General features: G+C 37.9%; 1 protein-coding gene across 3 annotated transcripts in view; it reads left to right on the top strand.

The window, feature by feature from the left end:
* LOC120503178 (cytosolic carboxypeptidase 6) overlaps positions 1-20,854 on the top strand; it is an 882,397-nt gene that overhangs the window by 514 nt on the left and 861,029 nt on the right. For all 3 annotated transcript variants that reach the window (XM_039711394.1, XM_039711393.1, XM_039711395.1), the window contains exon 2: positions 16,511-16,633. In XM_039711394.1, coding sequence (XP_039567328.1) covers positions 16,511-16,633 — 123 coding nt within the window. The remainder of the gene's footprint in view (positions 1-16,510; positions 16,634-20,854) is intronic.

The raw sequence follows: 20,854 nt of genomic DNA, 5'->3' as shown, positions 1-20,854 counted from the left end.
TTGGGGGATGAGGAGAATCTTCCAGGGACAAGGTGGTCGTGGGGAAAGCTCCTTCAGGCAGGCAGAGGGGGAAGAGCCCGCCTCGTTCCAGGCCTGCCTGAGCGGCACTGACCCGCTGTGGCGTGGAAGGTGTGAGGGCCGGAGGCCGCCTCACCCGGCCGGCGCTGCGGGGCCGAGCCCGCCGGGGCAGAGCAGGAGGCTGATGGTGGGGCAGCCTGCACCCTGCCCCACACCTGCCCCGTCCTCCCGCACCCTGCCCCGTCCTCCCGCACCCTGCTCCGTCCTCCCGCGCAGGGGCAAAGGTGGCGGTGGCGAAGAGCAGAGCAAAGCGGCGGTGCAGAGGAGCTCCCCTTACACAAGAAACGACCGCCTGCGTGAATTAGCATGAGAAAACAATACATGAAGATACAGGTCTGGGACTGAAACTTCAGCACAAGGCTGGGAGCTTGCGGGTTGACCTGCAGGTGCTGCTTGACCCGTCTGGGAGGTGTAAAGTACCCGGAGGCTGCAGAGGGACAGCGAGCAGCACACCTGACAGCTCCCATCCCTTACACTGTTGCTGAGGATTTCTTTAAGGAAGGTGTCAAGTGTTATTCTTCCTATTCAGGATGTGTTGACAGTGGCTTTAACTGTGTATGTGAGATAAGTTTGTCTGAAACGGAAGTTTTGTGTCTCCTCATAAATGATAAGGACCCTGTAGGTACAGGGGTCTTTCCTGTTGTAACAAAACACAGTTAAGGTATTTTCCAATCCACGTGAAAAAGAAAGCCCTCAAAATATATTATGAAAATTAGAGATACTAACATTTGGAAGATGGAACAAAGATGACAGCATTCCTGAATATTTAATCTCCCACAGTACCATACATAAATTTTCTGGGTTCCTGAACCAGGAATTCATTTTCCCAGCCTGCTGTGTTAGCTGCTGCACCTCCACTTTTCAGCCTGAGATGTGGCTCCAAATAAATATGCATTACCCATAGAACTGGTCTTGAATTTTTGGTCCACTTAAGTTGAAAAAAAGGGATAACTATGTCAAATGCTGTTGTGTTCTGGTGAATGATACTACAGAGTCTACATCTAAATGGATGTCCATATGGTTCTTGAGCTCCCTGTGTTCAGCCATACTGTTTATGAACCCATGGAAAAACACTGTGAAGTTTATTATGTGTTGAACTTGTCCATGAAGCAGGTGATTATTTTCATTCTCTGCACTCTGCAACACTGTTAACACAAGTGATCAGCTCTGCCTGAGCTGTGGATTGGGGAACAGATCTCTGGTGGCCATTGGACTTTGTCAGCTTTCCTCCCTACCCTCTGTACCTGTGCCCTTGTCAGTAACTTCAACATGGAATGTAACTTTCATACAATTTCCAGATTAATTTACATTGTGTTCTCTGCTGTGTTGCTTAAGCCTGCAGTGTCACAGTATTTGCTTTTTAATTTTAGCCTTGCCCAGAACTTTTCCCACTTCTGACTGTTGCAGCTGACTAACCCATGATTTTCTCATAAACATTGTGTTCCAGCTTATGCAGAATTCATGTTTAGTTGAATGTCCTGGTCCATGTCTGCTTGAGTTATACAGTGCTTGTCTGGCCACTTTGCAAGTTTAATTTGCAGGTCCTTCTGTTTTGGAGAAGCCAGATAAAGAATTAAAAATGCAAAGAACCACAAAGATAGGGAAAAGACCCCAAACCCTCAGAGAAATCAAGCTTATGATCTTGGCCCACTCTCAAGAAAGGTCATGGAAACTAGGCTGTGAGAAAAAAAAGGTGGGATGTTTGGATTTTTTCTGACTGTCAGCTGACACTTAAGTTGACAGCCAGGTTCTTTCCATGGCAAATCCCTCAAAGAATCTCTTTTTTTTTCCTCCTCTTTACTGCTGGGTGACACTGACACTGCTGTTGAACACATAATTGGGGAATGTTCCTGCTGCATCCTCACTGCTTAGTGCGTCTTCATCACTTGTGAGATCTTGAGCAGTCTAGGAGATAAAGGAATGTAGCTCTGGAACCTGCATTTTGCACAGATGCCAGGAGAACAAAGCCATTACAGAAGGACTGTTCAAACCATATAAATCAGTTTAGCCAGTATGTGTTTTTTTTTGTTGTTTGTTTTGTTGTGTTTGTTGTTTTTTTTTTTTTTAACAGCAACATCATGTTTTTAGTTGAGGATCAGAAAACACAAGTAATAACTCATCATCTCCTCATCTTGAAATACTGATTGTTATTTGCAATTTTTGGGTAAGGAAACTGTGTTACAGAGAAATTGAAGGTAACTTACTCATGGTTCATAGCAGCACAGATTGCTGTGATGGACCATTCTTTACTGATTTAGTTCAGAACCCAGGTTTGACAAGAGTCAATGTCAGAAAAAATACAGTGTGCACTTAGAGATAAGGGATTATAAAAATTAGGTTTCTTCCTAAAGGTTATCTGACAGTGAATTATGCACATCTAGGATGCATTTGGCCCCTCTAAACTCTTAGATTTGAAAATACACTGTGGCAAGACATTTTGTAAATTAATGATATTTAGTGGAGAATACATCTTTTTATAAAGCAAGAATTTTTCATTTCAGTTTTATTAGTATCTCTTTCTGTTATAGGGAAGTAAATATCTTAATCTGTCTTTTATTGGTAATTATTCTTACTCTTTCCCTATATACAAACATTTTCATATTCCATTCCTTTCCATTCTTGATGAAGATTTTTGTTTCTGTTTTTGCAAATTTTTAACTTTTTTTTTAATTGGTGAGAGCGATTAGGACACACAGAATTGGACAAAGCATTTCAGAAGAGGGATTTCCATCAGCTTTTAGTCTACTGTTAGACCCAGCATTGTTCTCTACAGCATGGTTTCAGTGCAATTTCAAGTAAAATTGAGACTTAATATGGAAGATGGGTTATCTCACACCTGTCTAGTACAGAGTTCATATTCTGCTGCTGTCCTCACTGGACTAGGCAGACATCTGCTCTAGTCCATTAAAATAGTTTGTGTATTCTGATGTTTGGTTAGAGTGCTGCAAATCAGCTCACTTTACTCTGAATTAATAATTTTACCATTGTAGTTGGCCCCTTTGTCCTACTTGCTTTCTTGAAACTGTTCAAATCAGCTTTTTGCAGTAAACTCTGAATTTGTATGCATCCTGTCTGGTTTTCCAGGCTGAAACCTTCATGTCTCAAACTGGGAATCCAACTTAAAAGCAACATAAATCTTCACAAATGAAGCCTGCAGGAGGAAGGAAACGATTGAGTGCAGTTAGTTACTCTCAGGAGCTTCTTGGTTGAACTTGCAGTTGTTCTGCTCAGCTGCCCTTGCTGTCATAAACCTCTGGAAGATATAGGATACAGGAAAAGAACCAGTTTAGTTAAGTTTCATCAAAACCATGATGAATGTTATTTTTCCAGTTCTGTAGCAAAGAGGACATTTTAGCTTCTCTAAGGAAGGGTTAGGAGTAGGTCATAGTGAGTACAGAATGCCTGTATTTGCTAAAGTTTTTGACCCATGAACCAGATGAAAGTGTTTTTCAATTTAGAATTTCGCTAGTTATCTCATTCTCCCCAGGTTTCTGTTCAAGGCATCTGTATTACCTTCAGAGGACTTGCATCTGGAGACCTGAATGATCAAAGGGTGCAGGTTATCTCTGAGTTCTGTGATAGTTTTCTATCTGAGGCAACTGCATATTAGCCTGGATTGACAGTTCTAATATGTGTTATTCCACAATTGCTAGTCATTTTGTGGATATTAGTATTTCTGGTATTTCATTGTGTCATCATCACTGAAATCATAGTGAAAGCAAGGAAAGGCATTTGCTCACAGTACTGGACAGGATATAAATAAATGTCTTTAGACCAAAAATCCTGGTTATCAGAATGAACAGGCTTCCCAGCTGAACGTGGAGTTTTTAATGTTTATTTACATGTCACAGTCGGTACCTTGCAGAGTGGTGTTGAGTCACATTTCATGTTAAGAAGGTTGGAATTTTCAAAGTATTCACAGTGGTGCTGTGACCTGGCTTCAGGGAGGAAATCTGCAAACCTTTGTTGAATGCTCAAGCCCCACCCAAATTTCTTTAGTAATTAGTGTTCCTAAAACACTTGGTGTTCAGCTCATTATTTTAGAGATCTGCATGTGAAGGGGCCAATAGAGCAGCTGTGTAAATGCTGCAGTGTTTTCTAATTGATTTCAATATGATTGTGCTGAGCTGGATTGTTTTGAAGAAAGCTTTTCATTATTCTTTCAAAAAAGAATAGTTATTCTTTTAAAAATATTTAATCACATGTGGTGTGACAACATTCTAGTATCAGACACATAACTGCTTTCTTTTCAGTGGCCTTAATTATTAAATAAAAAGCCAAAGTAAATAAGAAAATAATTTGTCTTTAAATACAGGCTTTTTTGATAATTAATTCACCAGCTTTATCATGAGGAAATGTAAAATAGGAGAGATCAGCTAATTAACAATAGTACTTAATCTTGGTCATTAAAATAACACTGTACATCAGCGGTACTTCTGATTCTCCAGATAAACTTAATTTCTTCAATTGACTTTTCCTAAATGATTTCTGAATTTTAAAGTGTATACAAACAACAGAGCTTGTTTTGTAATTTGCACAACGAACCTGTGAGCATGGCAGAATTCCAGAGTTTGGGTAAAGACATTGCAGCCTTCGTGCAGGAAGGGATCTGCCCACTGTACCCTCCTATCAACACGAGGAGGCTGCAAACATCAGTGGAAAACTGTGTGGGGACTGGGCCCAGCCTTGCAGATGTTCACACAGCAGAAAGAGCTGTTTGCAGTTGTTTATGAAATGCTGCAGGATAGATTTGTAAACAAATCTAAAATGGGATTTGTTCAATAAAGAGATTTGCCAGAACTTACTGATTGCACTGGTACATTTCAGCCAGAGCAGTTGGAAGTCCAAGGGACATCAGAGAAAGGTTTCTTAGCAAATCTGAGGCCCTTTGTAAACTATTAACTATTTCGGTTTTAACTCTCTAAGTTGAAATATTCATTGAAGTTCTGTACAGAAATTAACTCTAGTCACTATAGAAAAAAAATCCCTACTAGAAAAATTCATTGAAGAAGAGCTGCTAACGTATATTTGGTATTTAATGCTTTGATCATATTTTTGTTACATAATTTGCCATATAAGGAGACCTGAGAAATACTAATGAAGGTTTTATACAGCCAGAAGATATAATTTCAGAAAAAGAAAAAACAGGAATATGTTGGGTGTTCCAGTTGCCATTTTTGAATGGTTTACCATTTCCTAGCCATATTTCATACATTTTTTTCTTTGACGAATAATCAAAGCTTTGAAAAGTTACTTACCTCAAGCCTCCCAACGTTTTTTCTTTCAGTGAAGTTCAAAGCACCCTATTAATTACTAGCACTTGTGAGAGGAGGCTTTTGAATTTGTAAAAAGTAAAATGAGACACATTGAGAATTTTAATAGGTTTTATACTGAAATTTGTAAAACAGAAGTTTCTGCAAGTTTCTTTAGTGTGGCTTTCACTGCTTTTAGTAGGCAAAAGTCTCATGCAAAAGACCAGATCAACCTCAGAATGCATTTATGTGGCCTGCATAGCTTTTCTGGTTTTGGAAGTGGAGCTGTATATGCTGAATAAAATAGGTTTTTAGAGTCATGTCCCTGTGTTACATTGGAACCAGCTTGATCTCCACATGGGGCCACTACAAGGACTGGGACACGGAGATCTGCAGCACCAGCCCACCCTCCAGGTGGGACACCTCGCCCAACAGCTGTCAGCTGCCACAGGAGAGATGAACAGCTTGTCTACACTGGGAAATTTTCCTTCCTGCTCTTCCTCTTCCTCCACAGCACCTGCTTAGGGACAGAAGGAAATGGCTGAATAGTCGTCGTTACCTTTTTTAAAGTTTTTTAATGGAGATGTCGGATAACTTGGTAACAGAAAGCAGCAGCCCATGGATAAAGGAGGTGATGGAGGACATGGAGGGAGTTTGTGCAGCTGTTTCCTGTTGATGCCACTGAGATGCAGCTGTGCTGCTTTGCTCACAGCAGTGCTGCTGATGCAGAGCAGCTCCAGCACAGCCACCTGGGTGTGTGCACTCTTCTTTCTGGAGGATTGATTGTGCTGCTCTTTTCCAGAACAATGGGAATCCATAGAAACCAGCTTAGATTTCTCAAGTGACCCTCCAAGGTAGTTGGCATGCAGAATTGCCATGTTTAGATTGCCCTGTACCTGAGATAAGTTCTGGGCTCATGCAGTATCTGCCATTAATCTATAACAGAAGTAAACCAATTTACAATTAATTGAAGTTGGTTATGTGTACACATCAATGTATCCCAGCTTCCTTGTAGCATTCTCCTCACAACCAATTTTCTTGACTTGGCCACAGAGGCCAAGCCTGCCATTTAAGAAGTGCTGTATTTGTTAACTTTGATTTTTACATAAGTTTCTTGAAGTAATTTTACTATTTGTATGTTGGAATGGTTTGGAAAACTGCTCTACCAAAATAATAATGACTTCCATTTCATTTTGTTACAGACTCTCAAACTCAGAATGTGGACCTCAGTATTAAATCTAGGGCTCTCATCCTGCAAATGCTTGGCAATGAATTTGATGTATTTGTGTATAGTAAATGCTTTTTGTGACTGGTTCTATTTTAGAATAAATAATGTATAAATGTTAGAGGCTAAAACTTACATATTCTTACATGTATTTTCTAATATACATATGTATCCCTGTCCTCTCAGTATGGTAAACTAGCTGATTTCATAGTTTCATTATGTTAGAAATTGAGCATAGAAAAGGGGATGGAGGAAAAAGTAGTTGTCTTAAATTATTATTATTAGATTAATAAGCTCTCTAATTATTCCATTTACCTACTAATTCACGGAGCTGTTTCCTTAGCAGTGGATCTCACAATCATGAGTGAAAACTGGCAAGATTTTCCTTTTACATTTTGTTTCATAAGCACCTTGAAAAATGTGTTGAATTTCAATCTCCACTAAAGCAAGTGGAGCATCAGTTGCCGTGAATCACCAGAGCAGAGCAGCAGGAATCCATCGCAAAGGGAGCCCGTTTGGATTCATTGCAGCTCTGCTGATGTGTTTTCATTTGCAATAAGCAGCAGAGGCACTTTGCCATTACAGACAACTTCAGTGCTGGGAAGCCTGGCAAGTGCCTATCAGGTTTTCATGCATATAAAATGCAGATGAGGTAGTATGGTGTGTTTGATTAATGAAAAATTCCTCAAATAACCTATACAAATCCAAAAGCAGCAGCATTATTTCATGGGAGCTGTCCATGTGAAATAGGATTGTGAGATAAACTTGGCTCTGTACTACTTACCTACACCCAAAGCCTGTGGTGCTCCAGAACAGCAGATGTTTTGTAACTAGGCACAATACCTCTATATCTGCTGGTTATTTTATTTCTGAATGGTACAAATAAACAGTAATTTGATCTCAGAGCATTCTTTGTGTAAGCCTTCTTGAAGGTGGAATTTTTGGCTTGTGTTCTGAATATTTGAAATATTTTGTATGCATTTCATATTCCCATAAATATTGTATCAACTTAGTATTTGCTTAGTTAAAAAAACTGCTGAATATGCTGTATTAGTTAGTAGTGTTCTCTGTAGGTTTATTCCTGTTATGTTGCTGATGCAAGACAGTTAATAGATCGTTTGTTTTTGCTGATATTATTTTATGTTAGAAAATGGGAATTCTGAAAGAATATTTAATTTTTTTTTTACTATATGGTGCTTTGTGAATAAAATAAAACTGCAAAGATCTAATTGTTTGAAATTAAATACTAGATTATGTTCTTAAATAAAGGGAATGTGAGTGGGCAATGCCCGGATTAAAGATTCTCTATAATTTGAAATACTACTTTTTGGAATGGACTTTTGGAAAGTAGGGAGAAATGCTGTCCTAAATGAAGAAGTTAAAGGAGTTGTTTCAATGAGTAAATATAACTATGGAAGTAATTAATAATGTAATTGATTTCAGCAACCTGGGGGAACAAATTATTTCAGAAGTAGTACTAAAATCCCCAAATTATTTTAAATATACAATAGTGAGGAGGAGTGTAACTCAAAAGTGAAGAAACTGTGGCTGAAACTACTGCTGGCTTAAGTTAACTGGCAGAAGACATCCCTACATCCCTAAACAGCAGGGGAATAGGAAGCAAGATCCAAGGGAAAAAGCAGTTTAACCCAAAGCAGAATACAGGAATGGTGTGAACAACCAGGATAGAAATTGTCCATGCACCAAGGTTGCCCAGGTTTCAGTTACTGCACTCAGGATGGAAGCCCAAGAGCTGCAGGAACCACCTTTGTTCCAGTCGCTTGGGAAATACAAGGTCTTGAACAGAGAGCTGGTGCTGTGCAAAGCTGCTGATGTGTTTCCCCACAGGATTTTGTACCTGCCATGGAGTCTTCATGGAAAGCCCAGTTTCCCGTGGATAAAGATTCATTACCACCATAATGATGTTAGTGGTTGAGTCAGAAATTGAATTGAAGTCTCCTGAACTCATGAATTAGTGATAATCAAATAATTTTTTTAAACATTTGGGCAGGTGCATCTGCAAGAAATTTATAGTAGTTGCACTTTAGGTATGAAAAAAATTAAAATAGCTGTCAATAGTGGGTTTGGTGTAGTGCCACAGCTGACCTGTGTTGAGGCTCACCAGGCTGATTGCTTGTGAAGAATAGCTGAGAATGAGATAAAAGCCCTATCCAAATTAGAAAGCACAGCTGTATTCCCTCAGTGCTAGCTCTGGAATAATGTCCATGATCCAGCTTGCTAGCTCAGCATCACAGCTATGCTGTCTCTCTTTGGCCTTCCTGGGATTCAGCAGATAAGCTCATGTTTCCACACTAAGGTATAGACATCTCTTTAAATATAAATTTGGAAAGTTGTTGTTCAATCAGCAGACATAGTAAGCCATGAAAAGTGCCAGAAATTTGGCATGAGCAGGCTAATTTTCATAAACAGAAAAAGTGCTGTTTATGTGTTCCATACTTGACCTTGCTGATATTCTTGAAAGACTTCCATAGGACTTCATACTTGGTATTTTTACGAGATGTCTTTTGTGGACAAACATTTTGAATGTGATAGTCACGGCTGAGGAGTCTGAAAACTAGGACGAGAAATAATGCCTTGGCCTTTTGCACAAGCTGAAATCAGTCTCCTTCTCTGTTATATCAAGAATATTTATTACCTATTGAGTCTTTTTCAGTTTCCCAGCTGAGAATCTGTTGGTCCCCAAGAAAGGAGACACACAAAGTTGTTAGCTTGGAGATATTGAACTTTGTTAGTCACTAAAGGCTGTATAATCTTGGGTCAGGGTCACTGCATTGGTTGCTACATGTAAGATGCTTTATTTACATTTAGCTTGGCTCAATGTGAGTTATCTTTAGTTTAGAAATTTATTTTTTCATGACTTCTTCCAGTTATGCTGTCAAGTTTAAGCAAGATAACGTGCTTTTGTTAAATCAGTGCCTCACACCCTGGGCAGCTGAAACATGGGTATATACATATTATCCAGGAGCATATATGGATTTTCCCACAGCATATATCCATGAATCTCTCCCTTTCCTTCCTCTTCTTCTATGCTCCCTCACATATAACACAAACCCAGGTGTATAAAAGCTGATTTGTTTCAGTATTAAATAGCATGGGAAATATTTACAGCATTTTAGGATGACACCAGCAAATACTAGTGAGTAGCTTCAAGCACCACCATCTTTGTCCAGATTTGTGAATAATATCAGGTTTTGCCCTTACCTGAAATTTCCTCCACTACAATTCCAAACCCTGCAATTGCCTGCCTGCTTGACTCGGTATTTTTTGCAGGTCACGCGCCCTCCTTGTCTTTGGGAAATCAGTTGCATACAAATTGCAGAAAGATACGGGATGCCATGGAAGAGTTTCACTTCTTGAAGTACTGTGGTACCACATCAGGGATCGGTTTTAGCTCTTCCATTCTTTTCCTTCCTCAGAACTCCTAGACACAGATTTTCCGCTGGAATGGTAGGAACATCCCCAATTTTTTTTTTCTTGACCCAGAACTTGAATTCCTGTGTATCCTTTGACTGGTGTTTCAGCATCTCCTCGTATTCACATGCAGAGCTAATGCTCTGAGCCATCCCTTATTTCCCAGAAAGGGTGGACTTGCTGATACTTTTTTGGGGTTGCAGCTCTGAGGACTAGTTCAACTTAAGTGCTATTATCTTCTCTTTTTTCTGCTAGCTGAGGTTGCATATTATGTACTATAATTTTGTTTACTGTTTATACATTTTATGCTTTTGTTTGATGTGTTTTTTTTACCTAAGTATTGCTACTATAGCAACTGTTGCATCATGTGATACCTTTGATGTTATCAAGATAGCAAATACTTGTTAAAAATAAAACTATATATAATGAAATTCACTGATCCTTACAATGTTTTTAAATAAACATCTTTTCAGTTGATGTATTTAATACAACTGTATTTTCATTCTTTTTATTTTTCATTTGTGGTAGAATTTTAGTTTAGAGCTTATAAGTGCAGTAAAAAGAGTAATGGATTTTTTTTTTTTCTTGATTGCTGAGTTCAAAGCATTAATTGCTTTTTAAAATTTTCAGTAGAAAAATCTGTTCATACTTTCTTGGACACTTTGGATTTCACTAAAGTGATACAAAAAATTTCATTGCCATTTGTCTCTAACAGAAAGGTATATCCTTGGGGATAGCTCACACTGAGATAATAAATGAGTAGTCTTGAAGTAAAGCCTTTAGGTTGAAGATTGGAAACAAATATCACATATGAAACAAGTGCAAGTCCACACAAGCTGACTTTTCTTCTTTTTCTATAACTCATAAGACAATGCCAGCCCCTGGGAGTGAGGAGTCATTGTACAGAGCAGTATCTGTCTGCCAAATATCTCCAGTTCCATGTTCCTCTTGGAATTTGGACAGGAGCTATAATCGACCTTGGATTGATTGTTGTGTCTCTGTGTGGATCTTTTTGAGAGGACCATGTAATGGAGATTTCTCATCACCTTTTCACACTTGACCAGCCTGGTGGTCAATGCTTTGTTTTGGGCTAAGCACCTCGTGTACCTTTTTGTCCCTACTTGCCCTGGGCTTTCTGCTCAGTATGTTGCAGGCAAAGTCCTCTTTGTGGTGCCACTGAGCCTCTCATAGGCACCCCACATGTCTCCAGCTTTAGTGGTCATTTGCTTTACATATTTGCACATAAGAACAAGATTTACCACCCTGAGCTTTGACTCAGACACCTATTCCACTCTTTCTGCTACAGTAAAGGAATTTGAGTACGTGCATCTAAAGAGGCACGAGATATTTAGATCTACTTATGCTTCTAACTCAAAATAAAAATTAACGGTAGATTAGCTAAGGAGTCGTGTCAGGAAAGTTGAAAGGTAATATTGTTTGGTAGCCTCTGAAGAAACCCAAACCATAAATTTTGTTTCCTTCCTATTATGCAACCAGCCACAAGCACTTTCAAGTCCCTGGCAGTAAGATGGCAGTTTATTTCTACTCTCTACTTTCAGAACTTGTGAATCTGTGCAAATCAGAATTTGCCTGATAATCTCTGTTAAACTACAGTTCATCTTTACTTTGCTTGTTTTCTTGAATATGAATATAATCTCAGTTTGGAGACAGACTTGACAAGCAGTCTGTTGGTCAAACCGTAGGAGGAAAGTAATTGAAGAGACAATTGCTGCAAAGCTGCTTTATCTCAAATTTGGTTTTTAAATGACAACACAATGTTACTATTTTTTAGAACTAGTCCAAGCTATATGACAATGCCTTCTTGTGGTAACCAGCGTTTTCCTTGCTGGACTTTTGAAATAGGTGATGGTGACAGAATGGGCAGAGTACCCCAATGTGCAGCAGCAGGTGTGGCTGCTACCATGTGGGTATTGTCTCAAACCCTGGGATTTGTAGTCTAAATACATTTTTTCCCTTTCTTTTCAGATCACAGTGCCTGTGATTTAGTGCATTTCAGATTGACATCACTCTGATGTATGTTTAGATTCTCCAGGTCATGCCCAAGCCTTGTTTTGGGATACCTGGCTGTGAAGATCAAAATGACAGTTGTGTTTTCTTCTTTTTCTAGCATTTTTAAGTCAACAGAGCTGGAATTCAAGTTCCTGACTGCTACTGCCTGTAGGATTTTTAGAATGGCTACAGAGCATTCAGAAGTCATAGCAGAAATAGCTTGTCTTCCATTTCTGAAGCCTAGGGACAATGATATAAAAACTTTTATTTAAAAAAGTCAAAGAACAAGAGAACAGAATCAGCTATTAGACTATAGACCTGTACTAATGCTATAATTTAAAAGAATTTTGCTAAAATTACATTGTTTTCAGGTTTGTGGAGCAGACTGTTATTGGCATAACATCCAGAAGTGCTGCTTAGCCAAAGCATGAGTTGAACAGTGTTCATCTGGAGACTTGGAATGTTTTGGAGCTAATAGGAATTGCTGTTGGTCATCTGAATTAATTTTTTTTTTTGTTGCAAACTGTACTGAGAGTTCAGATTCCCTTCTTTGTGTGGGCTTCTATTAACAGTGTGGCTCAAGGCTGGTGGAGCATTTCTGGGATGCCTGGAAACTTTAAGTGGATGACAGGGATCTGGCTATTTGATCTTTATACCATAAATGTTTCCAGCAGCAAAATGTATTCTAATTTTATTCCAAAATAAGGATCTCATAGGAGAATGCAGAGTATCTTGATAACATTTGTAATTACAGAAAGACTTCTACAGTTTCCTTGCAGTTATAGGTTTTGTGTTACCCCACCTTTCTAATTGGCTGTCATTGTTAGGCAGTGTGATTAGAAGAAAGATGCAGGTTTTCCAGGCAAATTCCTGCTATATTTTTCCATGTCTATTTTAATGTGGTTGTGCTCTCCTGCCTAATGTAGCATGAGGGGAGCTGCTGGCTGCTTACTCCGTGAGTTTTCGTGTTTGGCACTTCTGAAAGCTGGGCTTGTTGTTTACCCAATCCAGGGTCCCTGTTACTTTCTAAAGAGGTACCTTCCTCTATAAACTATAGTGTTTAAAGAAAATGTGCTTAAATTTGCATGATGTTTATTGTAGCAAATACTGATTTAATCTTTTCCTAAATTAAAAAAAAAAAAGTTGACTTTACCCTTTGAATTTAAGAAGGGCAAAGAAACTCTGGAAATTTCCAAACTCTCCCTCCACGAATCCTAGTCTCCTGGAACTGATTCTATTCATTTTCACTAGTTTGATGTGAAATATATCCACAATGACAATAGTGATGAATGCAGATACCAGAAGACTCTGCCCAGGTTTTATTTTAAAGCCTTATATACTTATAGAGATTTCAGGCACCCACAGATTTTATACCTGATAGAAAATTACCATTAAAGTTTAATACTGCAGTAAAAGTAAATCCTAGGGATTTGCTGGAGCCTCCTGGAGTTTAAGCTATGAAGAATTAGAATAAAATAGCTATGTGTCTTACAACCCATAAGAAAAATAATTGACAAAATAAGAACTACATTCTGAGACAATTTCTTTGCTAGGTTTTGCCTTTGCTTGTCTTATCTAACCTTTTTTTCAAAGGAGAATCTGGTCTCCTTAAGTGGAATGTGCAGGATGTACTTCAGTTAATTCTCTTATTTCCCTTTCACTTTGTTTCAGATTGAAGAGCTATTTCCCTTCCCCACAAGGTTCTGTCATACATCTTTGCCTCCAGCCAGGAAAATCTGCTTAGGGCTCCCCAGTTGTGAGAAGGATCTCTGTATTGGGCAGAGGACTGGAGCCCAGGGTAGCTGTTCTCTCCATCTGAGGTGGGGATGTGTTCCCAGCACTGCTCTCTGCTTCTGCTGAGCACACAGGCGTGAAGCCATGGTTTATAATGGACTCATACAGGCTCCTGTTCGGGCAGTGCTCTGCCCTTGTCTTTATCACCCAAGGAGAACATGCCAGAAGGGACGTGGTGCTGTTGTGCTGTTCAATAATGTGAAGTTCAAAGAAAGCAGTTTTGCATGTTTAGAGATTAAAGATAATATAACTCAAAATATAGCAACACTGCATTCTGAATATTCTAATTACTGAATAAAGAACATGCTAGGCAAGTAATATTGTTAAATGACTACGATTTGCAGGCTATTTGATGATTTTATTCTCATTCCTGGAGGGCTACATTAGGTCAGGAGGAGCAGATGGAAACTTTTTGCTGGGACACAGTTACTTGACAGCTTCCTTCTGCATTGTGTAAAGTCTCCATTGGCAGATTTTCTAAATTGCCAGGGAGATGTAAATCTCTCTTCTGCCTGCTTTTCCTCCACTGTTTTACGGTGCCAGTGCTATGAATGTAATCTTGTCTAGTTTCTTCATCTTTAAGTGGTGTTTCCCAGTTATCTTCTACAATTTCTAAGAGGTCTGTTACTTTTAGCTGAGGCTCAAAAGGAACATTTACCAAGAGGAGTCCAGTCTTCAAACAGCTCTACTCAGGTGACTCCCTGCCTCCCATTCCTTCACTTTGGTCCCTGGCAGTTCAGGCACTCATGGTGATTTGCAGGTTTTCCATTAAATTTTCTTTGTTTCCTCAATTCCACAATGTTTGATTGCAAATGACCGACTTGACTAATCTTAACTGCAAGAAGTGTGTATTAATCCAGCTCAGGTGAAACTGAGGGTGTGGTTTTCCTCTGGCTGCTGCTCTGCACTGCAGTGCAGAGGGGTGAATTTTTAGGGACAGGATCACAGCCATGCTGATGCACAGATGCCCCATCCAGGCCTCAGTTTGCCTCTGGTGTTCCCAGGCTTTAAGCAAATTGTATCAGCACGCTGATAAAAAACATCCAGCTGAAATATCCTAAATATCAATTATACACTTAAAGAAAACAATTTAAATGCCACAGATTGCTGTCTGTGGGTAATTATTCAGTCTAAAACAAATAGCCCAGAGGTTACAAATAATAATTTTGTTAAAAAATACTATCATGCATTATTAAATATCTACATTTTTAGATTATTATAAAGTAAGAAAATGTCTAAATTCTGTTTGTTCTGTTGTAGTACTTCCTAAAGTAAGTTCCAAATTTCTTCCTAGAGAAGACTGGGGATTCATATGCCAAATAATGACCTGGATTTGCATTTTTTTTAATGTGGGATTTATGTACCTGTGAAAATATGGGTATATGATAGAAAGCCTGACAGACCCTTTAACTATGGTGTCACTAATACATTGATATAATTTGTTACCTCAGCTAAGGTGTTTTGCCTCAAGAGGTGGAATACTTTTATGTATGGAAAGGTCACTTTTAATTAATAAGCTGTTTTCCCCATTCAGGGACAATATGAATTGCTTGTAACATTTGTGTGAAATAGTTTTCAATATAAAAATAAAACAAATTGAGCTTTATGTCACATTTATCATCCCCCATAACCCATTTAAATGTCAAAAAAATCAGTACAGACCAAAAGTCTATTTCTAGAAGCCTTAGTAGCCCTATTTATCAGAGTGAAATAAGATATTATCATCCCATTATCCCATCACATGCCTTCTGCACTTGAAGCCATACCATTTCTTCATTTTCTATAATACAGAAGATAGTTTTTCTATTGTTAAATATTTCTTGTCCAAGCTGAAGAAAGTGCTGAGTGTTTCTTACACTATAATATAAATGTATGATATAATATACAATTATTTGATTGCTTTCTTGTGCATATCTCAAATGGAAAAAAACCCAAAATTAGTGGTCTTCTATCCCTATTTGGAAACAAATATTTTGCAGACTGCAATTTGTTATTGTAATTTTACCGTAAGGATAAAGCTTTAAACTCATGTATTTTGACAAAAATCATGCCATTGTGTGGAAACCTTATGTCCTTCTATATTTTACTGTGAAATAATGCCCCATTAAAAAATATAATTATTCAAGTTCTTTTTCTGAGTTTTGTTTCCTAACAACGAGGGCTCAGATAGTCACATAGCTCTATTGGTGCATATCTCTTCCTTCTAATAATTCTAAAATTTCCAGTATGAGTGGTTCTGAACAGTCTCAAAGGTTCTAAGTTCATTTAAGATGCATGAAAATAGGCAGCAGGATAGAGGAAGAAGATCCCATTAATGCTGGTAGAGAGGAAGACGCTTCTGAGGGTTGTGATAAAGAACCTGATGAGGAGTTCAATTCCAGGAATCCAGCAGGATCTAGAGAGTTCCTGTTGAAAGTAGATCCAGCTGAATATCAGACTAATGCATCTGAGAGGGCTCAGCCACAGGTCATAAACGTGCAAGAAACCAGGCTGGGTAGTTTGTCCCTTAGAGAGGCTTTAACAGATTGTGTCATTATTATATCAAAATTCTTATATACACTTTGAAAAGAAAGAATTAATTTACTGGTGCAGATGTTAAATGGTGCAAATTTTATTTTATGTAGAAATGTGTGGGCAAGTAGCCTTCTATTGGTTTTTATATATTAAATATATTTTGGTTTATGCTATTTTTTTTTTTTTTTTCCTTTTACTGCAACAGGCAGTGCCATTGGAAGTGATGATATCATAGCAGGGAACGTGAGCAAGTACATTGTTCTCCCAGCTGGTTACTGTGGACAGCCCAAAAAAGGACATCTTATATTTGATGCCTGTTTTGAAAGTGGTGAGTATTTTCAGCATTATGGTACCCAGTTGTCAGTATATTAACACTTTAAACTCCATCACTCATATATTTATGAAGTGTCTTAATTATAAAGAAGACTTACATTAAATACTACTCGACAAATTTAGCTGATTCCCTTCAGTCACAGTATGACTTCAAATCAGACTTCAAATGTCAAAAAGGTTGTGAAATTTGCTGTTGCCTACAATGAAAATTTCATCAGGTCCATCTTTAACCACATGTGGACACATAACTGAATTTTATTGTGTCATTATTTATATGGTAGTATTTATGCATTTATGATGTAGTATTTAAAATGTGCTATTTAAAATTTTAATTTAGAAGTTTACTGGGGCAGTTAACCCAGTAAAGTGCCAAGCCCATCCTTGCATAATTAGAGAGTTTTAAAAATGTGTATGTGCTGCCTTTAAATATATTACTTTGGATTTCCTGTGGCCTGATCCTATATTGCTGAGGTTAATGGAAGTTCTGCCTCTGATGTCAGTAGGAGAATTAAACTTTAGGAAGCTACTGGAAACTGAAAGTAATTTTACAGGAGTTATAGTTAGCACATTAATTTAAAGAGTAATTTTAATTGCTTATATGCATGTGGGCTATGTAGGTAAATATATCCATGAAAATGTAGCATTGTTTAAATTTTTGTGCTACATACATGTATGCTACCAGATTTTTAGCTTAAATCGATTATTACTGGCTTTCAGACCTACAGAGCACTGTTAAACACCATATGTAGAAAAGTCATTTGGCAGGATAAACTATAGTTTTCAGCATGGTTTATGTGAGAGGTGATGGTAATGCCAAAACTACTCCAGTGTCTTGTAAAATGAGCTTTTTATAAAGAGTTACATCCCTTAGGGTAGAATACTGGCTGCCAGTTCCTGGATAAATATTAAATTGAGTTATTTAAATCCCGTGATTACATTATGTAAAAAGTGCAAATGATGCAGTGAACAATAAAGAGTATTTTTTTTAAGGTGTGTCTCTGAAGGTTCAGGCAATAGTTCTGTATTTTTAAACATACTTTGGGTGCTATTTCATAATAGTTATGTGGGGGTTTTGCATTTGTGTATCAGAAAACAGCTTAAGAAATGAATCATGGCCAAGCTGGGAAATTTGCTTTATTGTGCTAAACTTCTCTGCAATGAAAAAGATCAGTAGCAGTCATCAAATTATTTGTGAAGTATTGTGAGTCATTGCGTGATGGTTTAATTCCGGTTTTTGAACAATGGAATTAATTATATTTTTAAATTAAAATGTTTATTCTGTTCAAAGGTAATGTTCATGCTTTACATACTTTGGTAATAATAGAATATGATAGAAGCAGGTGCTATTTGAAATACTGTATTTATTTACATTGTGGCATGATGAGGCTGTGATGTTGCTTTGCATATTCAGACATTTCCAAAACACAAATGTGAATGAAATTAATACCTTCATTTACTTTCTCATGATGACAATGTATTAGCAAGAGTGACAGTAATATTGTGTACACTTCATATGTAAATTCACTTCATCTTTTGTTCTATGTCAGCCAAGTAATTGCTTAGAGTACCTTTACTGCTCAAAGCAAATTAACTGATATTGGATAACTTCTGAAATTGTTGTTAATAATAAAATCTATCCCACTCTATTGTCCAAACAGTAGGATACAACATTTATAAGATTGTTTAGATGATCTTTGAGTACTACCTTAGATATAATATTCTATTTAAATTACCTTTTTCAAACAACAGATGGTAAAACTTACCCCAACTGCAGTACTGCCCCCAGCTTTGGGGTCCCCACAACAAGAAATGCAGGAACCTGCTGGAGGGGCCCAGAGGAGACCACGAAGATGCTCCAAGGACTGGGGCACTTTCCTATGGAGATAGGGTGGGAATACTGGGCTTGGCTGGCCTGGAGAAGAGAAGGCTCTGAGGAGACTTCTGTGGCCTCTCAGTATGTAAAAGGGGTCTATAAAAAAGGTGGAGAAAGACTTTTTCCCAAGGCCTGTGGGGACAGGGCAGGGAGAAAGGGGTTTAAACTGAGAGAGGGTAGATTTAAGTTGGCTATGAGGAAGAAATTGTTTACAATGAGGCTGGAGAGGCACAGGTTGCCCAGAGAAGCTGTGGCTGCCTCATCCCTGGAAGTGTTCAAGGCCAGGATGGATGGGGCTCTGAGCACCCTGGTCCAGTGGAAGGTGGCTCTGCCCACAGCAGGGGGGTTGGAACAAAATTATATTCATGATCCCTTCCAACCCAAGCCATTCTATGATTCTAAAATAGAAGTTGTGTTAAATGTAATTCCATAAGTGGCTCTTCTTTTTTTGGCTGCATTCTCTGTTTTCTTGAAAGGTCTGGTTGATAGGAAGAAAATACCTATTTTTCAATGACTGTTTTATATTGAAGAAGTGGAAGTAAACATTTCAGAATAGAGAAGGGGTATTAAACTTGTAGAAATCAGGAAAAAATATTAATACATGCAGAAGAAATGCTATTTAATGCACTTTCATTTTTGTTATTGCTATCATAATTGTATTAAATAACATTGAAAAGTATGAATTTGTTTGAGACAGAGGTATGTTTTTATGTACTCTGGAAATCAACATCCAGCTTGCTGTTTTGAAGTGCCATGCTTTCAAAAAAACATAAAAAATAGAATTGGGCACTGGGATTTCTTTTTAGTCCATTCTGTTGTTGAGAGGCAAAATAAACTATTTTTGCCATTCCTGACAGATGTTTATCTTTTTCAGAGACTTTCAGTGAGTTTCAATGAGAAAGCAGCAATCCATTCTAACACTGCAATTTGCTCAATATAAGAAACATTTTCTTTCTATGTAGAAATGTTCTTACCAAAAAGGCATTAATTCTTGTCCAGTCCTATAGGCACAGAAAGCAGATTATTCCTTTTTTCTTTGACTTAATGGAAAGCTGCTATCATATCTTTCCTTGGCCTTTCCCTCCTCAGGTTAAATAACTGCTATTTTTTTCAATGGTTCCTTAGTGCTCACATTTTCCAAATTTTCTCTCATTCTTTATTTCCTCTGGCCTATCTCCAGCTGTTTTCTGCCTTTCTTGATTGGCAGTGGTCCAAGGTGAGCATGATACTCAGATAAGCTGGTGCCAATCCTATGTAGAGTTTATTACATGACATGCCTTGCAATCTATTTACTTCTGCAATGTGACAGTCCAATCTTTTTCACAATAGCATGGTACTGTTGACTTCTATAAAGCTTGTGAACCCTAATACTGCCCAGGTCCTTTTCTGAAGGAGCTAAACCAGCCGGTGCCTTGCACTTTACTTACCCTTAATGAATCTATTACTAGGGGAAAAAATCATTGCTGTAAAATAAATGCAATTACTGAAAATGAAGAAAGGTGCCTCAGCCCTTTATCATATTAATAACTGACAGAGGAGTAAAGAAGATGGAGAATTATCAGTTTACAAGTGTGTGAGGAATTTGTGTTTCCCATAGTTCAAGCTAGTATTCTGCCTGGAATCTTCCTTATCTTTATTAATATTTAAGAATATATACAGCCAAAAGAAACTTTTCACATTGATTTATCATTAGTATGAAAGAAACTGATAAAAATTCAGATTTCTTGCATACCACACCATACTTTTTTGGATAATTTCAGTTTTCACAAGAAACATGAGTTAGTTTCAGGGAAAAATGAAAGCACAGCTACCTATGTGCAGTACAAATTTAAAGGGAATGCCACATCTGAAATGTATCCATATGGTCAGTTGTAATTCTGTTTCCTAATATTCATTAACACATTAAATTATTAACAGAGTTTCAGTTCAGTAGCAATGCACAACTGTACAAATGTTTACTTCTCATTACACCTACTGTTCTGTCAAAATGGGAATTTTGCACAATATAGTGCTCTGGGTAAAAGGATGTATTAATTTCTGCTATGTAAAGAAGTCCTTCCTGATTGAGGAGGGCCCAGATTTTGATATGAACATGTTCCTCAGGGAATCTGGTATTTCATACTCAAGGTAAGTTGGTATTTCAGACATTTTATCTAAAGGACTTCAAAGTTTAGTTTAGCCAGCTGCCCTTACTGTCTTGTGTTTCCTTAGTGCTTGTGATTTCTGATGGCCTCCATTAAGTCAGCAGCCTGTTCTGTATTATGGCTAAGAGCTGTTTTATCTGCTTAGTCATTTTAACTGTAAGGGATGTTTTTGGAGATGATACCTCCAGTACTGGAAGCC

Source organism: Passer montanus, unplaced genomic scaffold (genome assembly GCF_014805655.1).
Source record: "Passer montanus isolate IOZ18808 unplaced genomic scaffold, ASM1480565v1 scaffold25, whole genome shotgun sequence".
NCBI lineage: Eukaryota > Metazoa > Chordata > Aves > Passeriformes > Passeridae > Passer > Passer montanus.
The sequence above is the reverse complement of the archived record's forward strand: the minus strand, read 5'-3'. Positions and strand labels throughout refer to the sequence as shown.